Source organism: Haemaphysalis longicornis, unplaced genomic scaffold (genome assembly GCF_048455015.1).
Source record: "Haemaphysalis longicornis isolate Haplotype H1 unplaced genomic scaffold, Haemaphysalis longicornis Haplotype H1 scaffold_12, whole genome shotgun sequence".
Taxonomy (NCBI): Eukaryota; Metazoa; Arthropoda; class Arachnida; order Ixodida; family Ixodidae; genus Haemaphysalis; species Haemaphysalis longicornis.
The window spans coordinates 83,040,424-83,055,416 of record NW_027526225.1 but is presented as its reverse complement, the minus strand read 5'-3'; the positions used below and the strand labels follow the sequence as shown (position 1 = coordinate 83,055,416).

The following is a 14,993-nucleotide window of genomic DNA, read 5'->3' as shown; positions in this document are numbered from 1 at the left end:
TTATCGAATGTAGCATTTACACTGAGTGTGAATGTTTCAGTTATACCTTCTGTGGCCAGTGCAACGGCTACAGTAATTGAAACTTGCTTTTTTTTTTTATTGTAGCGTGACAGAATTGCTGGCCCCTTCACTCATAAATACATCGATATACAATGCCTACAGCAGTTCAGACAAATTAAGTTAAAATCTCTGGGAGTGAACATGGAGGACATAGAGGATGTACAGATGCAATTATTTTTACTGTATACATTATGGGCCGTATCTTTCAGTGGCTACATGCACTTAAAAACAATAGTAGAAAAAGCTCATACACAACCGGAACCACAGGATGTGTACTGAAGTGCATTGTAGGCCATACTCAGGTATGGCCTACATACTAAGTATGGCCATACTTAGGTATAATAACATTATGCTTTGAGCTCTGATGTCGGATGGTACCCGCAGCAAGACTTGCATTGGTCCTCCCCGTGTATCAGTCCCTGGCCATCCACAGGCTGCGCAGGACACAATCCAGCACTTCATTTTCCTGTGTATTTAGAGTGAGTCGAGCAGCAAAAACACCCATGCATACGAGATTTCGGCGTACGATAAAGATCCCCAGGTGGTCAAAATTAATCCGGAGCCCGCCACTACGGCACGCGTCATCGCCTACGTTGTGTCGGCGCATTAAATACAATCAATCGATTTTCCTGTGTATTCACAGACTTCCCGTGGACTATCAGGACTGGTCACTTGAGGAGACCTAATGCGGGCGTTGCTTGGCACGCTGCAAGGCCCAGCATCACGGCTACATAACGTGTATCATAGATATAGGGCTAAGCAGGGCGATTGCCCGAGATTCTTAGTCAAAGTTGTGGAGAGAAAAAACGACGCAAAGGGGAAAGGGTGGTGATTATCGTGTGAAGACATGTTGGTGAATTGGGCAGCAATGCTTCCGCATTCCCCGCTTAGTTGTTGCTCCCTTGTAACCTTTTCTGGTAATTAGTGTTGCTGCCACACTGAGACCTGCTCTGTGGCCTGGAGAGGGGACCTAGACCACAGCCTCTGCTGCTCTCCCTGGCCTGAGTTTTGACCTTGCAGTTGATTGCTGTGTTGATTAGTAGGATCTTGCTGCGAATCAAAGTATACATACATTAACAGCATGTGCAAGAACGAGCCGAACAGGGGAAAATATTTACAATGCGAAGCTACACGAGAAAAGCACTGGGAAATCGGCTACCACAATCATTGCAGCACTCAACGCATGCACTGACAAAAACATATAGAGGAGTTCCTTAGAGTGACACGAAATTAAATGCACTCTCGCAAGTGTTCGGAGTCTGATGCACGAATGAAATGGGCAGGCAGCTAGCAAATGGCGTAGGGTACTCTAGATGCTAAAAAGTGGCTAGTCAAGAACAGAGGCAGTTCTTCGTAAGGCTGTACGAACCGTGTCCAGGTGCACTTTATCCACTCGAATAAGCGAATGGAGCTAGGCCTCACCCTGACGCAGTGGGCCTTCCAGGTTTCCTAACAAAATGCATCCTGGCTTCCCTAACCACTTTCAAATGTGATCAAAATGTTCCTTTAGCGAATTTCACATACCCACTCAGGGAACTGGCCAATCATTAGTCGTTGAAAATGAAAGATCTTAGATCTAACTACAAAGCCCTATACAAACGTAATGTAGAGCAGCTAGAAAGTGTTTTGAATGTAAAATTAAATAGAGGGGGAGGTGGGACTAGGAAGAATTGTGGCCTTCTCCTCTTCTTCAACTCCTGTTTTTTCTTCCTCCATCATTTTGCAATTCCCCCAGTTCCCCCAGTCGCCTTATACGGCTAATCATCACAATGGACCTTTTTCCAGTACCGGTCCCTCTAGCGGCCGCCACGGCGAACTAAAAATGGCAGTAAGGCACACCGCCAAGAAAGTTTGGCTTTCGGAGAACTCGTGCACAAAATATCCTGGTCCTGCTGCCCCTCCCGCACTGACCCGTCACCCCACCTTTCACATGAATGTCACGGTAGCAGGCGAACGTTCTCGTGACATCTTCCGTGTTCGAAGCGCCCCCCCCCCCCCCCCCTTTTTTTTTTTCATTTTTGTAACCCCCTCACTGGCACCCATGTGCTGGAAGCGTGGTCAGTCTCAAGCGACTTCGCCCCTTTTCTTAGAAAGCCATTATTGTATGCACGTAGGATCCCACCACGAGGAGTTCAAAGAGAAGAAAAAATAAAACGTGCAGATTATAGCAGCTCCCTACGCAGAAAACGGAGGGGCGCGCTTGTTTATTTTGCCCCAGGCGCCTGCCAAGAATGGCGGACCGGCAGCCCGCGCATGCGCAGATCGCTACTCGAAAAAGGTCCATTGCATACATTGCTGCCAGAAGACGGGTGACAGCATGCGATCAAGATTGCATAAAACGCAATGGCATGTCCCTAGTATATATTTGTTTAGTATGAATGTATGCACGGTTGCGCGAAACCGGAACTGTTATTAACATGGAGAGAGAGAATCTTAATTGATGCGATGGTCGGGACGGCCCATACTAGCCCGCGGCTTGCGTTTGTGCTGCTGGATGCGGGTTGAGCAAGGTGGCCTCCCATCGAGCCGGCTTATTTTATCTAAACTAGGGATTGTGTGCAGGACTACACTGTGTGACCTAAGTAAATCTCCCGCATGATCATGCGCCACAATGCGCACTGCGGTCGCAGTGTGCATTGTGGCGTCATTGCCGCCGTTCCGGTAAGCAAACGTGAATGCCTAGAATTTTCTTATGCTAAAGCGAAGCTTGAACAGGAGCCATGGCAGGAGCCCTGTGTAGCAGTAGTATTAACTCTATGCTGTGTAGGATCGTGCGCAACGATGGGGGTGAAGGCGATCGACTCGTCCACGGGGTACACGGGTCTTGGGACCCGTGGACGAGTCTTAGGACCAGAGGGGCGAACGCGCGGAATAAAGAATTGTGGGGTAATGCGTTCGCAATGACGTTCCCCACGGTCTGTTCCTGATGACCCGTTTCTTGGCGTCTCAATTTGGCGGGAGAAAGTTGCTGGTTCCACGACTCTTCCCAAAGAATCCAAACTCTCCTTACTCTATTGCCAAAAGTAAAAACATTATTTAATATTATTAAACTACGTCAAAAACATCGAACCCAAATATAACGGCCTTATGAGTTGTTTTTTTTTTTTTTTCCAAGTTCGTCGTCTCAGCAACCCCCGTCATTTGTGCACTTCAGGGGGCACTGCGATCGGGTCACCATTGCGGCTGCAAGGTTATTGGTTCGAGCTTGTGCGAGGCCCGTGTATCAAGTTAAAAATGTCTCTCTTTCGGGCAAGTTTAGCCGCCTGCCGCAATATTAGGCCAAAAACAAGGCTTCTGGCATCACAGGCAGTGCAGTCACGAACCTATGCCGACGGCCAAATGCCCCTAACATTCGCGTCACCGGCAGAGGTGAGTCGAGCCACATTTCACCAGCAGTGTGAGCGAAAAGAAACCGGCTAAATTTTTAACCGCATTTGCTAGGAGTACCAAGCCATAAGCAAGCAATGGGCCCCGCTGTTAGCATCATGGGGCATTTAAAGTGACGCGATTGAATTTGTGCCGGCTTGTAAGAGGTGTCCCGAAAACGCCCCGGTTTAACTGCCTCTCCGTCCCCATGTTGCAGACGTTTTACGACAAGGTGGACGTTAAGCAAGTGGACGTGCCGTCGTACAGCGGGAATTTCGGTATCTTGCCGAACCACGTGCCTGCTTTGGCAGTGATCAAGCCGGGCGTCGTCACAGTGTTCTCCAAGGAGGGAGACGCCAAGAAGTTCTTCGGCAAGTAGCAACTCGCACGTGTTTTTACCTACTTGTGAAGTAGTGAAACTGCACGGCGCGTCGACTTATTGCGGTCTTGTGGTTTACGTTTTTCCAGTGAGCAGCGGAACGATCACCATCAACGAAGATTCTTCTGTGCAAGTGTTGGCTGAGGCAGCCGTTCCAGTTGACCGCCTAGACCCCCAGGTAGCTTTTTTTTGTTTGTTTGTTTGTTTAGAGCTCCAAAAGCTGATTTTTTGAGGTGACGATGTGCCAGTTGGCAACGACACTACCATGTTTACTCGAATCTCGGCCGACCTGATTCTATGCCGACCCTAGAAATCCAGAAGGCCAGAAAAGGAAAAAAAGCTTTCCTTGAATGCAAGCCGAATCAAATAAGGCACTGGACTGAGACTAAAACATGAACAGAGCTTGTTGTAGCACATTCAATGCTCACTTGTTGTCGACATCGCTGTCCTCTTCCCGCGGCGCACTGTTCTCACTTCCATCCAGTGCGTTCGAGATGCTTTATTGAGGAAGGCCTGCACAATTAGCTCGGCTGGAATTTCGTCCCATGCCATGGCGACCCAGTTCACCAGCTGGCTGAGTGAAGTACGCTTGATGTGCCCGGTCGGTGTCAGTTGGTGATCTTGCAGCGTCAGCCAGTCATTGTGATGCTTCCACAGCCTGTCTCAAAATGGCTTGTTGACGGCCGCGTCGAGCGGTTGTAGCTGGCTCATCATGCTGCTGGCTGTTACTGCAATGTCTGTACAGCCCTCCGAGAGCAAGGACCTCGTGGAATTTGTCACGTGGCCGTGGTAAAAGTTGAAAACCAGGAGCGACTCCTTAAGCAGCAGAGCCCCGGCACGGCGCCGCCAAAATGTCTTGACCCAATCTTCCACAAGGGCACCACTCATCCAACCATTCTCACGGGAAGAGTCTCCCTCTTAAAAATAATGTATGGCGGCAGCTTTTGCCCGTCGGCCGTGCAGGCTACGAGAAGCAGCACACATGGTGGTGCGCTGCTGCTCGTAGCCTGCAGTTTTGACTTTCACTTCTTTCGCGCCCTTCCCATTCACGGTGTAGGCCACAGGCATGTCAAAATACACCGGGGTCTGATTGGCGTTACCGATCTGGTCCAGTCAGTACTCCTTTTCCACCCGCTTCTTGATGACAAAGTGCTGGACTGCGACCAGCTTCTCCACGAACTCAGGGGGTAGATTTTGGCACACAGACGTCTGCCGTCACAGGCTGAACCCGAACCGCTTCATAAAAGAAGTGACCCAGCCCCTGCTGGCTTTGAACTGAGTCTGTGCGATGCCTCGAATGTTTGCGATCTCCCTCGCCTTCGCCTACATTATCTCCATCATCGCAGGCGTTTGTTTCAGCCTCTCTTTGTTGCTGGATGAAGTCAGCGGCATCCTTCTCCACCTTGTGGTGTCGACGTTCCTGCGAAGGCCATTTGCTTAGGCAGCGCAGTTGAAAAGTTTGTTCCGCTGCTTCCACCATCCGCGCACGTTCTTCTCATTGACTCCGAAGTTGCGCTGTGCTTAAAGGTCTGAGGTTCTGTCGGCCTCCAAGACTACCTTCCGCTTTAAAAGCCGCGGTGTAGTGGCACCGCTTGGTGGGTGTTGTGCCACAGCTTCTCGAGGTCAGGTGGTGACGAATGCAAGCAAGCCCGGAATGCTGAGAGCTGGGTTCACAATGTTCAAACAAACAAAATAGAGCCTGCAAGCTTGGAAGAAGAAACTGCAAGGTGCAAGCCTGTGTGGCCACGAGGTGGCATTGAATGTCTAGCGGGGACAGGAAAGCCCCATCCTCGAATCTGGGCAGACTCCCAACTTTTGTAAAAGACTTTTAAAAAAAAATAAGCATCGGCCTAGATTCGAGTAAATACGGTAATTAGGTTGTGTTCGCAGCGTCCATGGCAGTATTTGTTAGCTGCGAGGCGACGTTTTTGCAATGTCGGCCGTGCGTGTCCACAGCTGATGTCTGCTAGGGTTTTTGCAAACTTTTGTGCTGCTTTTCCTCCAGTCTTGCAGGGACGGACTCACCAAGGCCCAGCAAGCGGTGCAGTCGGCAGCCAGCGACACTGCTCGAGCGGAAGCACAGATTGAAGTCGAGGTACACGAAGCACTGATCAAGGCCCTGGAGTGAGCCACAACAGGTTGTGGCACTTGGATCACCGTAGGAGCAGAAGGCCAGACTCTCGCAAAATACCAATAAACTGTTCAAGATGTGCCACGTGTTACTGTGTTCCTACTTCTGCATTGAAGCCCACTCTGGCTGAACTAATTGTTGCCGCTTAATGTTGATAATATGACCTATACTCGGTTACAACTCAAGAACAGCACCACCTCATGTAGTGTATCACTCCGCCGAAGCGCCGGACCCGTGACGTCAGTGCGCGCGCGTTTTGAAAGGGGTTTGCTATGAATGCGTGATGTCATCTGCCTTGCCTCACGCAGTTTTTGTCGTCACTGGAGTCGTTTATAAGCATATAAAGTCCAAAAATCACGGGAACGGCTCACGCCATGTTCAAAATATTACCAGTAACGCCCTACTTGTCCCGTGCGGAGAAACATCCGGCTACGGTGATAAGGCACAGCGGCAACTTCCGGTGCCGTTCTTAGGTTGTCACCGAGTATAGTTTCAACAATAGCAGAAGGTTGTACTGATCTATTTGACGGTGCAACTTTGTGTTTGAGTAATGTACTTCGGTGGTGTCGACCTTTTTTTTTTTCAAACATCATGCGCCTCAGCACACGAGAATTTCAGGTTTCATGTTGTTAGAGCACTGGATTACCTTGTTCAAACTTCAAAGCAGTGAAGGAGCACACTGTGCAAGTCTATTGGAGCACACATTACTGCAGTGCTGCAGCAATTGAATGAACACCTGCCCCATTCCACACTGCCTGGGATCTAGCAGGGTATATTTGTGATAAATTGAGATACGAACAATGGAGCGCGTGGCTTTCAGTACGTGCCATGCATCCTGGCGACGGGCCGCGTATGCGCAGTGCGAACAAGTTACAAGAGTTCCGTGTCCAACGTTGATATGGAAACATCGTCGTTCAGCGTGTGAGCGTTTTGGTTTGTCTTTCCACCACGTTTGGCACCCGCTTATGCAAGCGTTATCTGACATTGTTGCTGTGGTGAGTGGAAACTGCGCAAGTAGCTATAATTCGTTATTTTTAATTTTACGCTGAGCGCTCAACGGATGACGGAAATTCGACAGTCTTTCCGTATCGAGGTTAGTCACGAACTCTCGTAACTTGTTCGCACTGCACATACGCAGCCAGACGCCAGGATGCGCAGCATGTACTGAAAGCCACACGCTCCGTTATTCGTATTTCACGATAGTACTCATAAACCCAACAAAACTTTTTGCCCAGAACGATGGCTTGTGCATGAAAAATTTGAGGCTTGCAGGGGCCCTGCCTGGTTAATGTCTGCTTAATTATTGTGAGCCCCACCACTCAACCTGTATTAGGCACTTAATTCAACAGAAACAGGCAATGCACGCCTGCACTGCTGACAAACAGCTGGATTGCTTCCCTAAAATGTCAGTTCGGGAACGTGTTGGAAATGGACATGTCCAACTCTCCAAGGTGAATGTGATGACGGGACCAATTATTGACTGCACTGCCCAGAGTCGAACAATGTTCAATGCAAACAAGTTAAGACCTTACTACTTCTTCATTTGCTACTCAAGCTGTTCGTATGGCTGGTATTCGATGGCTTGGAATGCATGCAGGCAACCATGCGAGTGCGCCGCCATATCTGTGGCCAAGCGTCTGTTGCTAGGTGACGTGTGCACGGGCCCCAGACCAGGCACCCCTCTTCTCCTCCATGCAACCGTGCGAGTGCGCCGTCACTCGTTACGTCGGGCTCCGCGGGATGGCGGCACTTGCCTATGTCCGTGGCGCATTGGCCACGTCTGTGGCCGTTTCCAGTGTTGCCAAGCGAAGAAATTGACCGCTAAACTTTTCAACGAATACCATCTATAATCTTGTGCTGTATGGTCGCTCATTACCCGCGGACTTTTTGTCACTGACATTTGAAGCATCCGAAATTCTGCCGCTGACAGCCACCATTCACTGCACCTTCATTTGCAGAGACCCCACAAATTAGTTTCGAAAGCCAGAACTCGCAACCACACCGAAGGGTACAATTAGCAGCGCTCCCCAATACCTGTCCTACACGAGCATTTGGAAGGACATTTCAGTCGAACGCCCTTCGAAATTTCAAATGCCATTCGAACTGGAAGAAGTTCTGTCGATCTACACGACCATTCTCAAAGGCAGTTGAAAGTTTCCACATTTACCCGCCACGTTTTGGTGTCGCCACTGCTGCCATGTTTCGTTCTTGGTGAAAATTTAATTTCAGAGTTAAAATGGGAAAAAAAAAGCAATTATTAGTGATCAAATTGACAACGATCTACAAGCGTGCACAAAAGGTGCCCAGTTTCTTTTTGTCTTTTTCCACACCACCGGTGTTGAGAGTAATCATATAGCGAGCAACAGAGAATGAAAACACATGAAAAGTTATGAAGATAGTGCACTTTAAACACCACGTTTTACACCTAAAGAATTGTTTTTGTTATTACGGCATGCAGAATTTAAGCCCGAGGGTACGACCGTTAGTGTTTTAAAGGCCTTTGAGCGTCTCAAATGTCAGTTGTCGCGACTCAAATGCCATTTTAACCAAATGCCTTTGAAAAACTTTGTGTAGCAGCTGAAAATTGTCATTTAAGTCAATGCCGACTCGAAGGCCTTCGAAATAATATTGTGTAGCACTGGCATAATCCAGGACCTTGATCATGAAGGCACAGTGAAGTTACTAACAGAGCTCGCGGTTGATGGCATGAACGTTTTAGACCACGACATATAGAGAACCTTTGTCAAGGCTAGGCGAAATGCAGCTCCACGGCTTTTAACATAATGTATACGGGGCATTATTGAAAGTGCAAAAGTAGCAGACACGCCTGTGACGGAATTTGCTACAGAATTTGTAAACAGCTACTCGTATAAACACAGGTCCCACAGACGTTGCTTTGTGCGACCAAAGCAGCCAAGGGAGCCTCGCTATCTGCATTTCCGCTACCAACTTCTGCTTTGTGTGGTACACTGTTTTGAAGAATACCATAATGAATAGTGTTCCAAACACCCGGATACCCTCAGTAGCAGTTAATTATCTTGCAATTAGATAGACGGCAATTTGTATGCTGTGCAACTCTTTTGTTGGATAACGTAGTCCTGAATAAAGAGCTTACATGTCCTGCATGCATCGTAGTGCATTACTAGCATGGAATTTCCACCGAGCAAACATGAAAACCAACTAAGTGTGGACCAGCCTTAAAAAAGAACTCGGCAATGAAAGGGACAACAGAACCCCAGCCATTTCAGCCACAATGTGTGAACACGACTTGCGCCTTCAGATGCTTTACTCCTTCCCAAACTGCATATGAAAAGTGCACACCTTTTCTAACCTGTAGCACAGGGCACGTGACTGACACAGCACACATTTTTTCAATACTGGCTTTACTAAAATGAAGGTATACAATATTTACACAGGGACCTCTGGGAAACAATATTGTTTGATATGTTTTGGTCGCCGCAACAAAGCCCCTCCTCTTTTTCACAAAAAGCTACCGCATCGCACAAGCGAGTCTTTGCTCACGTAAGAAAATAGTGGTAACTCTATTTACAGCTTTCGCTATCCTGGAAGTCCACACAGTACTTGGCAGGGAAGGCACATGGCACGAAACCCTAAACAGCCCACAGGGGCCCAATGTTAGACACACGCCACTGAGTGCCACCCGTTCAGCTGTCCCTACTAGCACACATCCTGTACAGCAAGACCAGAACACCACTTCTCCCAGTATGAAAAACGCATTTCTTGTGCATTGTGGAGCACAGCCTCTGTTCGTTCTACGAGACTTTTTTTGGTTTCATGGGTTGCAGAAGAAAATCTTTGCTATAACAAATGAAAAATGTTTGCACAAGTAGGCGTTCCAGACAGAGGGAGATGTACGCTCATCTTTCTTCGTTTAGCCATTCAGCTGCTTTCGAAACCCAGCCAGGCTTGGGCTGTAGTGCTTCCACCGCTGTTCCTTTCTGTCCAAGCCAAGCTGAACTGTTGCACGTGCACTAACACACAGGACCACTAACTAACTCTTGTGGTCTGCGTAAAAGCGCTCTTGGCTGTATCTGCTCAGCTTATACAAACACACCCCCAAATGGCAGCGTTCACATGGGCAACCAATAAATACTAGCGGGCACAAAGCCTCCTTTGTAACGGGTGTTTACATTAACGCAAGTGAAACATAGTGAACCCAAGAAAATCCCCTGCCCTATTTTAACCTTCTAAATGTATTCTCTCCTTTTGTAGAAATTTGGTGAGCCTGACCGTGTGTGTGTGTGAATCTTGATAAGCATTCCGACACTGATTTCGCACAATCTTCACTGTGTCTCAAAAGTTGGTTCCAGGATCCCAAAAATTAAGTTTTCAGCTCAGTTTTTGCTTGTGCTACAACACAGCAAAAACAACCAGCCAAGCCACATATCCTCCCAGCAGCAAACAATGCAGAAATGCCCGATCCAATGCTTCGCTGGCTTAAGTAGAAATCGACCAGGACCAACTACTGCGGCTGAACTCCACACCAGTCAATGTCACGTCATGCGCGAACAATTTCTGCACCCAACCGTTATAAATACACAGCACTCCAAGCGTGCTAGACACAGCGGCCGAAAGTAGGCCCCATTCTATTTACACACACGCGCACTTATATTTACAGGCACCGCTTGCAAGATATTTACCCAGGCAACACCGACACACAGCAACAAATAAAACCTCACGGGCTCCAACAATGCGTTTTAAAATTTTCGATTGCACGGCAATCCCACTGCAGCCAAGCCACATTAAGAAAGACAAACAAAGCAGCCGCATCCACTTCTTTCCAAGCTCCTCAGCGAGTACTGCTGCGACAGACAAACGCCCCTCTGAAGGGGCAGAGACAAATGGTGAAAAATTTCCTTCCTACTTGCAAAACTTGAACCGAACACTCAACGCAACTGCATTTCAAGGCTCTGTCAGGGCGACTTTTGCATCCACACAGATTTGCACACAACTATACAAGGTTTGCTACACTTTTCGGACAGGCCACAGGAAAACAAACTCTACAAACCCGCCTCAATGGACGACATTTGAGCATTTTCTCAATGTACATTTCCCCTGGAACATATGTGCTGGCTTTTGTGACAGCACTGGCCCGTTTGGGGGGGCAGCGGCACACTTTGTTGCCAACCTCTCCGCCACCCAAACATCAGTGGGCCTCTGTCCGGAGCACTGCTTGCACTGTTCTCAAAAAACTCCGTGCACTCAGCATTGGGGCTCAGCATGGAGGATGCCCTCATGCTTCCGATTCTTCTTTGGGTGGCAGCATCACAACGTGGGGTATCCTCAAGATGTTCTCGGCTTCCTCGAGAAATTGCTGAAACAGAACACAGGGGCACTGGTGAGGAGGAGCGCACTGCCTCGCCAACTCGCCTGCACATCAATGCTTCAAGGTGCCTCTCCCTGAAGAGACCGGGAAGAAGAGAGTAGCAAAAACTGCCTGGTAATGTTTAAGGCAGGTGGAAGATTACTGCTCACGTTTTTTTCTATCCTTCTTCCTGTCACTGCAGTTTTCTTCTCCCTTCTTGTCCCAAAAACACAATAACCATTCAAAAGTTTTATTTCCCTTTCGCTATACTGGCAGCATGATCTGGTGATGTCAGTGAGTGCCGTAATGGCACAATCACAAGTTAGCAAGACATCATTAGCAGGTTATGAGCACGTGTACTTCCCTTTAACTCTTTCTTTACGGCGGAAAAACAGCCGATTTTGAGTGCTTCCACAAAACTATTTCTTTCTCTTGAGCTAGTGGACACATTTAGAATTGCTATGCATGGAATTGTAGCTTATAGATTGCGCTTACAAACACATACCAGCAGTTTTGTGAAAGGTACAATTACTTACAGTTTATTAGTCAAATAATCAGAAAAAAAATGCACAAAAAGTATACACACAACGTATATAGGCGATTGTAATAAGCCTAAAAATTATTTTAAGAATTCTAAGATATAAAAACTGCGCCTACATTTCTTGGCTATGGTTCAATACATATACAGTAGAATCTCGATGATACAAATCTCGCGGGACCGTGAAAAATATTCGTATCATCCGAAATTCGTATGAACCAACACAGATAAAAAAATTGAGCGCTGAAAAAAGTTTTCGTTTATTTCTTTTCTTACTTTCGCGTGCACAAATCCGTGATTTTTTCTGTTTTTTTTTAAACCCCCACGTCACAAAGCAGTCCTTTCTGGAGCGCGTAACGCTTCGCCTAGCTTCGCGTTTGTCTCCTCACTCCCGGTGTCCAAGCTCGCTACACGCCGCAACAGTCAAGCGTGAACCGCATGGTGCGTTTTTGCACGCGATTCGCACGCCTCGGCTTTGCGCGCGCTGTATTTTCACGGCCGCATTGACGATTTCGCGCCCGCGGTATCTCCTACCTCGGTCAGAAAAAGACGCTGACGACTTGCGAAACGCTCGAGACAGCCCGCTGGCTCCGCCCGAGATGTTTAGGCTTAGCACTCCGGCAGATATTTTATGGGCGCTTTCACTAGCGGCGCGGATGGCGTTTTATAGTACCGTTTTCGCCAACGTTATCAGCTCCTTTACTGCACAAGAAACTTCGTGTCTCCCTTGAGCGGCATTTTAAAGAGCGGCTAGAAGCAGTCGCTCAAGCGGCCGTGCCACTTCGCGGCCGAAGCCGCCGCCATGTTGCCGCCGCCGGCCGCGGCGCGCGCAGCGTGCGGGAGGTTTCGCGGCGCGCATGGGGCGTGCGGGGCGCGTTTTCGCGAGCAGAAAACAACAGCCCGGCCGTTTCTGGAGATAGAAGAGTGACAAATGGGGAGAGAGAGCCATCACTTGCTTGTTCGGCAGTCGGGCCCCTCGCCGGCTCGTTCGTATCATCCGCCGGGCCGCGCAGACCCGTTCGTAACAGCCGAAATTTTTCCCATTGCAAACAATGCAATTTTGCCGGGACTTTTCAGAAATTCGTATCATCCCGAAATTCGTATCACCCAGAATCGTATCATCGAGATTCTACTGTATCAACTCTGTACACCAAGTTTTGTATTTTTGTGGGCCCGTTAACCTTGCGGAACTGACGGCTGTGCCACTCCTCGAAGCCACTCGAGTGTAAATCGGTCATGCATCTAAGGACACTTTTTTGTGTTCTGACACAAAATCCTTTTCACTTCAGTGGTAAAAAAACAGAAAAAAGAAAAAAAAAAAAAAAACCAGCGCTCTTGAGAAGTGTTGCGCATCGCTCCGTAGCGGTAATCTGACACGAGTGCCAGGCTATCATGAACGTGGTAACGCGATATGATGCGGTGCATTTGGCAAAATATCCCCACCGTACGTTGTCCAGACCCTACACATCAATGTGTAAAGCCGCAGTCGTCAGATAGGAAGCCCGTTTTGTTTATAAATACAGTCCAAATACAGTGGACACTGTTTTCACACAACTCGCCACTATCGCGGGTTCAAATTTCATTCTTGGCGCGGTCTCTGCACGCAAAATATCAACAAAACATAATAAAATAAAAAAATGAGTTGTCAATAAATACGCCAGATGGGGTTAGTTGCCCGCCAGGCGCCGTTTTTAGCTTTTGCAGGACGTTTGAAATCATCGGAACTCCGTGTCCGATGGCCTATGGCGCCATAATGAAAGAGTTAAAGGGGCCAAGCAGACAAAATAAAAGTTTGGTTCATTCAAAAGATTGCCTCGTTAGAACCATACTGACACCACTTTTAACGTGAACTTCGCTCAAATAAGCAACATAATTAGGGAAAAAGGGAATGGCCATGAGACCCACCAGCTCATTTCCCACAACAGAACCTATGATGTCACACGAGAATGCTCTGCGATTGGCGGAGGCCGGCAAAAGCAAACGCAAATTAGGCAGGGCTTACAAGCTTGCCGAACGGGCTGTTTGCGCTTAAATTAAGGGAACATTCTGTTTATAGCAGTAAGAATGGTGTGGTAAGCGTAGAAGTACTGATGTGTACTGCTGTTGGTACTGTGCGCAGTATGCTGTTTTAGCTGCACAGCACAGCAGCGCTTTGTGGTTGTCTCACACGACACTGGCCGAATGGCGTAAGCACGGGTGTCTTGCGGGACCATATTTGTCGAGAGAACACCATGTTTCATGAAGCGATTACTTTCTACCTTGAGAAAAACGAGCCAGATACATATACTGTCAAAAACAAAGCAAAGGCCGATAACACCCCGCCACGGTATGGTGGCGCCATCTTGGTTGACTAACTGCTCCGCAATCAGCTGCAGAGATGCTCCTGTGATGTCATTGCAGACAACATGAAGGCACACGATTTGGTGGGAGAATCAAACTTCGAACTTAAACTGATTAAATTAATTTCTCAGTGAATAAAGCATCTTTTGCTTCTCAACAAGCGCTGGGGGCACTATAGAACACGAAATCTTCCGAATAAAACAAACTTGCATCTTGTCTGCATGGGTCCTTTAAAGGAAAGAGAGACATGAATGAATGTTACGTGCAGACTTAAACAATTTTACACCAAATTTGCAATTCCGGTTTCATTATAGCCCCTCTCATAATTAGGTTTCTCAACAAGGAGGTGCTATTTAGCTGGCTGTTTTGCTGTAACACAAGCACACGACTGTGCTGACTCTCTAATGCCCAGATCAACTGGAGCTCGGGCAATCAGGTTCTTGACCGCCACTGGACTTGGGGGAAATCTTTACTGTGGCGTTTGTAACTTATCTCAATTACAGAGTAGTGACATCACAATCATGTCTTTAGGTGTTATGTGTCCGTAATACTCTTTTTGATGCCCGTAATCACAGGAAGACTGCTCTACACAGTCAATTATAAATCGAACTTCGGCGCGAGTGCTCTTTCCTGTAGCATTACTCCTTCCAATGTTCCAGTCAGGTGGGAGCCAGGTAACCTCATTAAAGAAACACTCAAGGGATCCAAAAAAACGTGTCTCTTGTAACCAAGGTCTCTTGTAAGCAATGTTGCTAACATGGGGAACATAGGAAAACCGACCAAACCGCCTTCATTCAAATGTCTCTTATAATAACCAAGTGTCTTTTGTAACAGTTTCACTTGTAACGAGGTT

At 47.7% G+C, this 14,993-nt stretch overlaps 2 protein-coding genes across 3 annotated transcripts in view; one reads left to right on the top strand and one right to left on the bottom strand.

The window, feature by feature from the left end:
• Nucleotides 1-3,210: 3,210 nt before the first annotated feature.
• Nucleotides 3,211-6,017, top strand: Atpsyndelta (ATP synthase, delta subunit). 2 transcript variants are annotated; one of them, XM_077693609.1, is made up of 4 exons: nt 3,211-3,429; nt 3,644-3,801; nt 3,899-3,983; nt 5,811-6,017. In XM_077693609.1, the coding sequence occupies exons 1-4, from the start codon at nt 3,295-3,297 to the stop codon at nt 5,931-5,933; spliced, it is 501 nt and encodes a 166-aa protein (XP_077549735.1). In that variant the 5' UTR covers nt 3,211-3,294; the 3' UTR covers nt 5,934-6,017. The 2 variants fall into 2 exon arrangements, with proteins under 2 accessions (XP_077549735.1, XP_077549734.1); XM_077693608.1 differs by having other exon boundaries at nt 3,213-3,429; nt 3,644-3,797; nt 3,895-3,983.
• Nucleotides 6,018-9,862: 3,845 nt separating this feature from the next.
• Rictor (rapamycin-insensitive companion of Tor) overlaps nt 9,863-14,993 on the bottom strand; it is a 61,359-nt gene continuing 56,228 nt past the window's right edge. The window contains exon 28 of the mRNA XM_077693606.1: nt 9,863-11,271. Coding sequence (XP_077549732.1) covers nt 11,191-11,271 — 81 coding nt within the window. The 3' untranslated portion in view covers nt 9,863-11,190. The remainder of the gene's footprint in view (nt 11,272-14,993) is intronic.

Bases quoted from the DNA above. Each gene is read 5' to 3' on its own strand.
- Atpsyndelta (XM_077693609.1), top strand. From the start codon at position 3,295: ATGTCTCTCTTTCGGGCAAGTTTAGCCGCCTGCCGCAATATTAGGCCA. The intron at 3,802-3,898 runs GTAGCAACTCGC...TTTTCCAGTGAG, and splicing joins GCCAAGAAGTTCTTCGGCAA to CAGCGGAACGATCACCATCA. The intron at 3,984-5,810 runs GTAGCTTTTTTT...CTTTTCCTCCAG, and splicing joins TTGACCGCCTAGACCCCCAG to TCTTGCAGGGACGGACTCAC.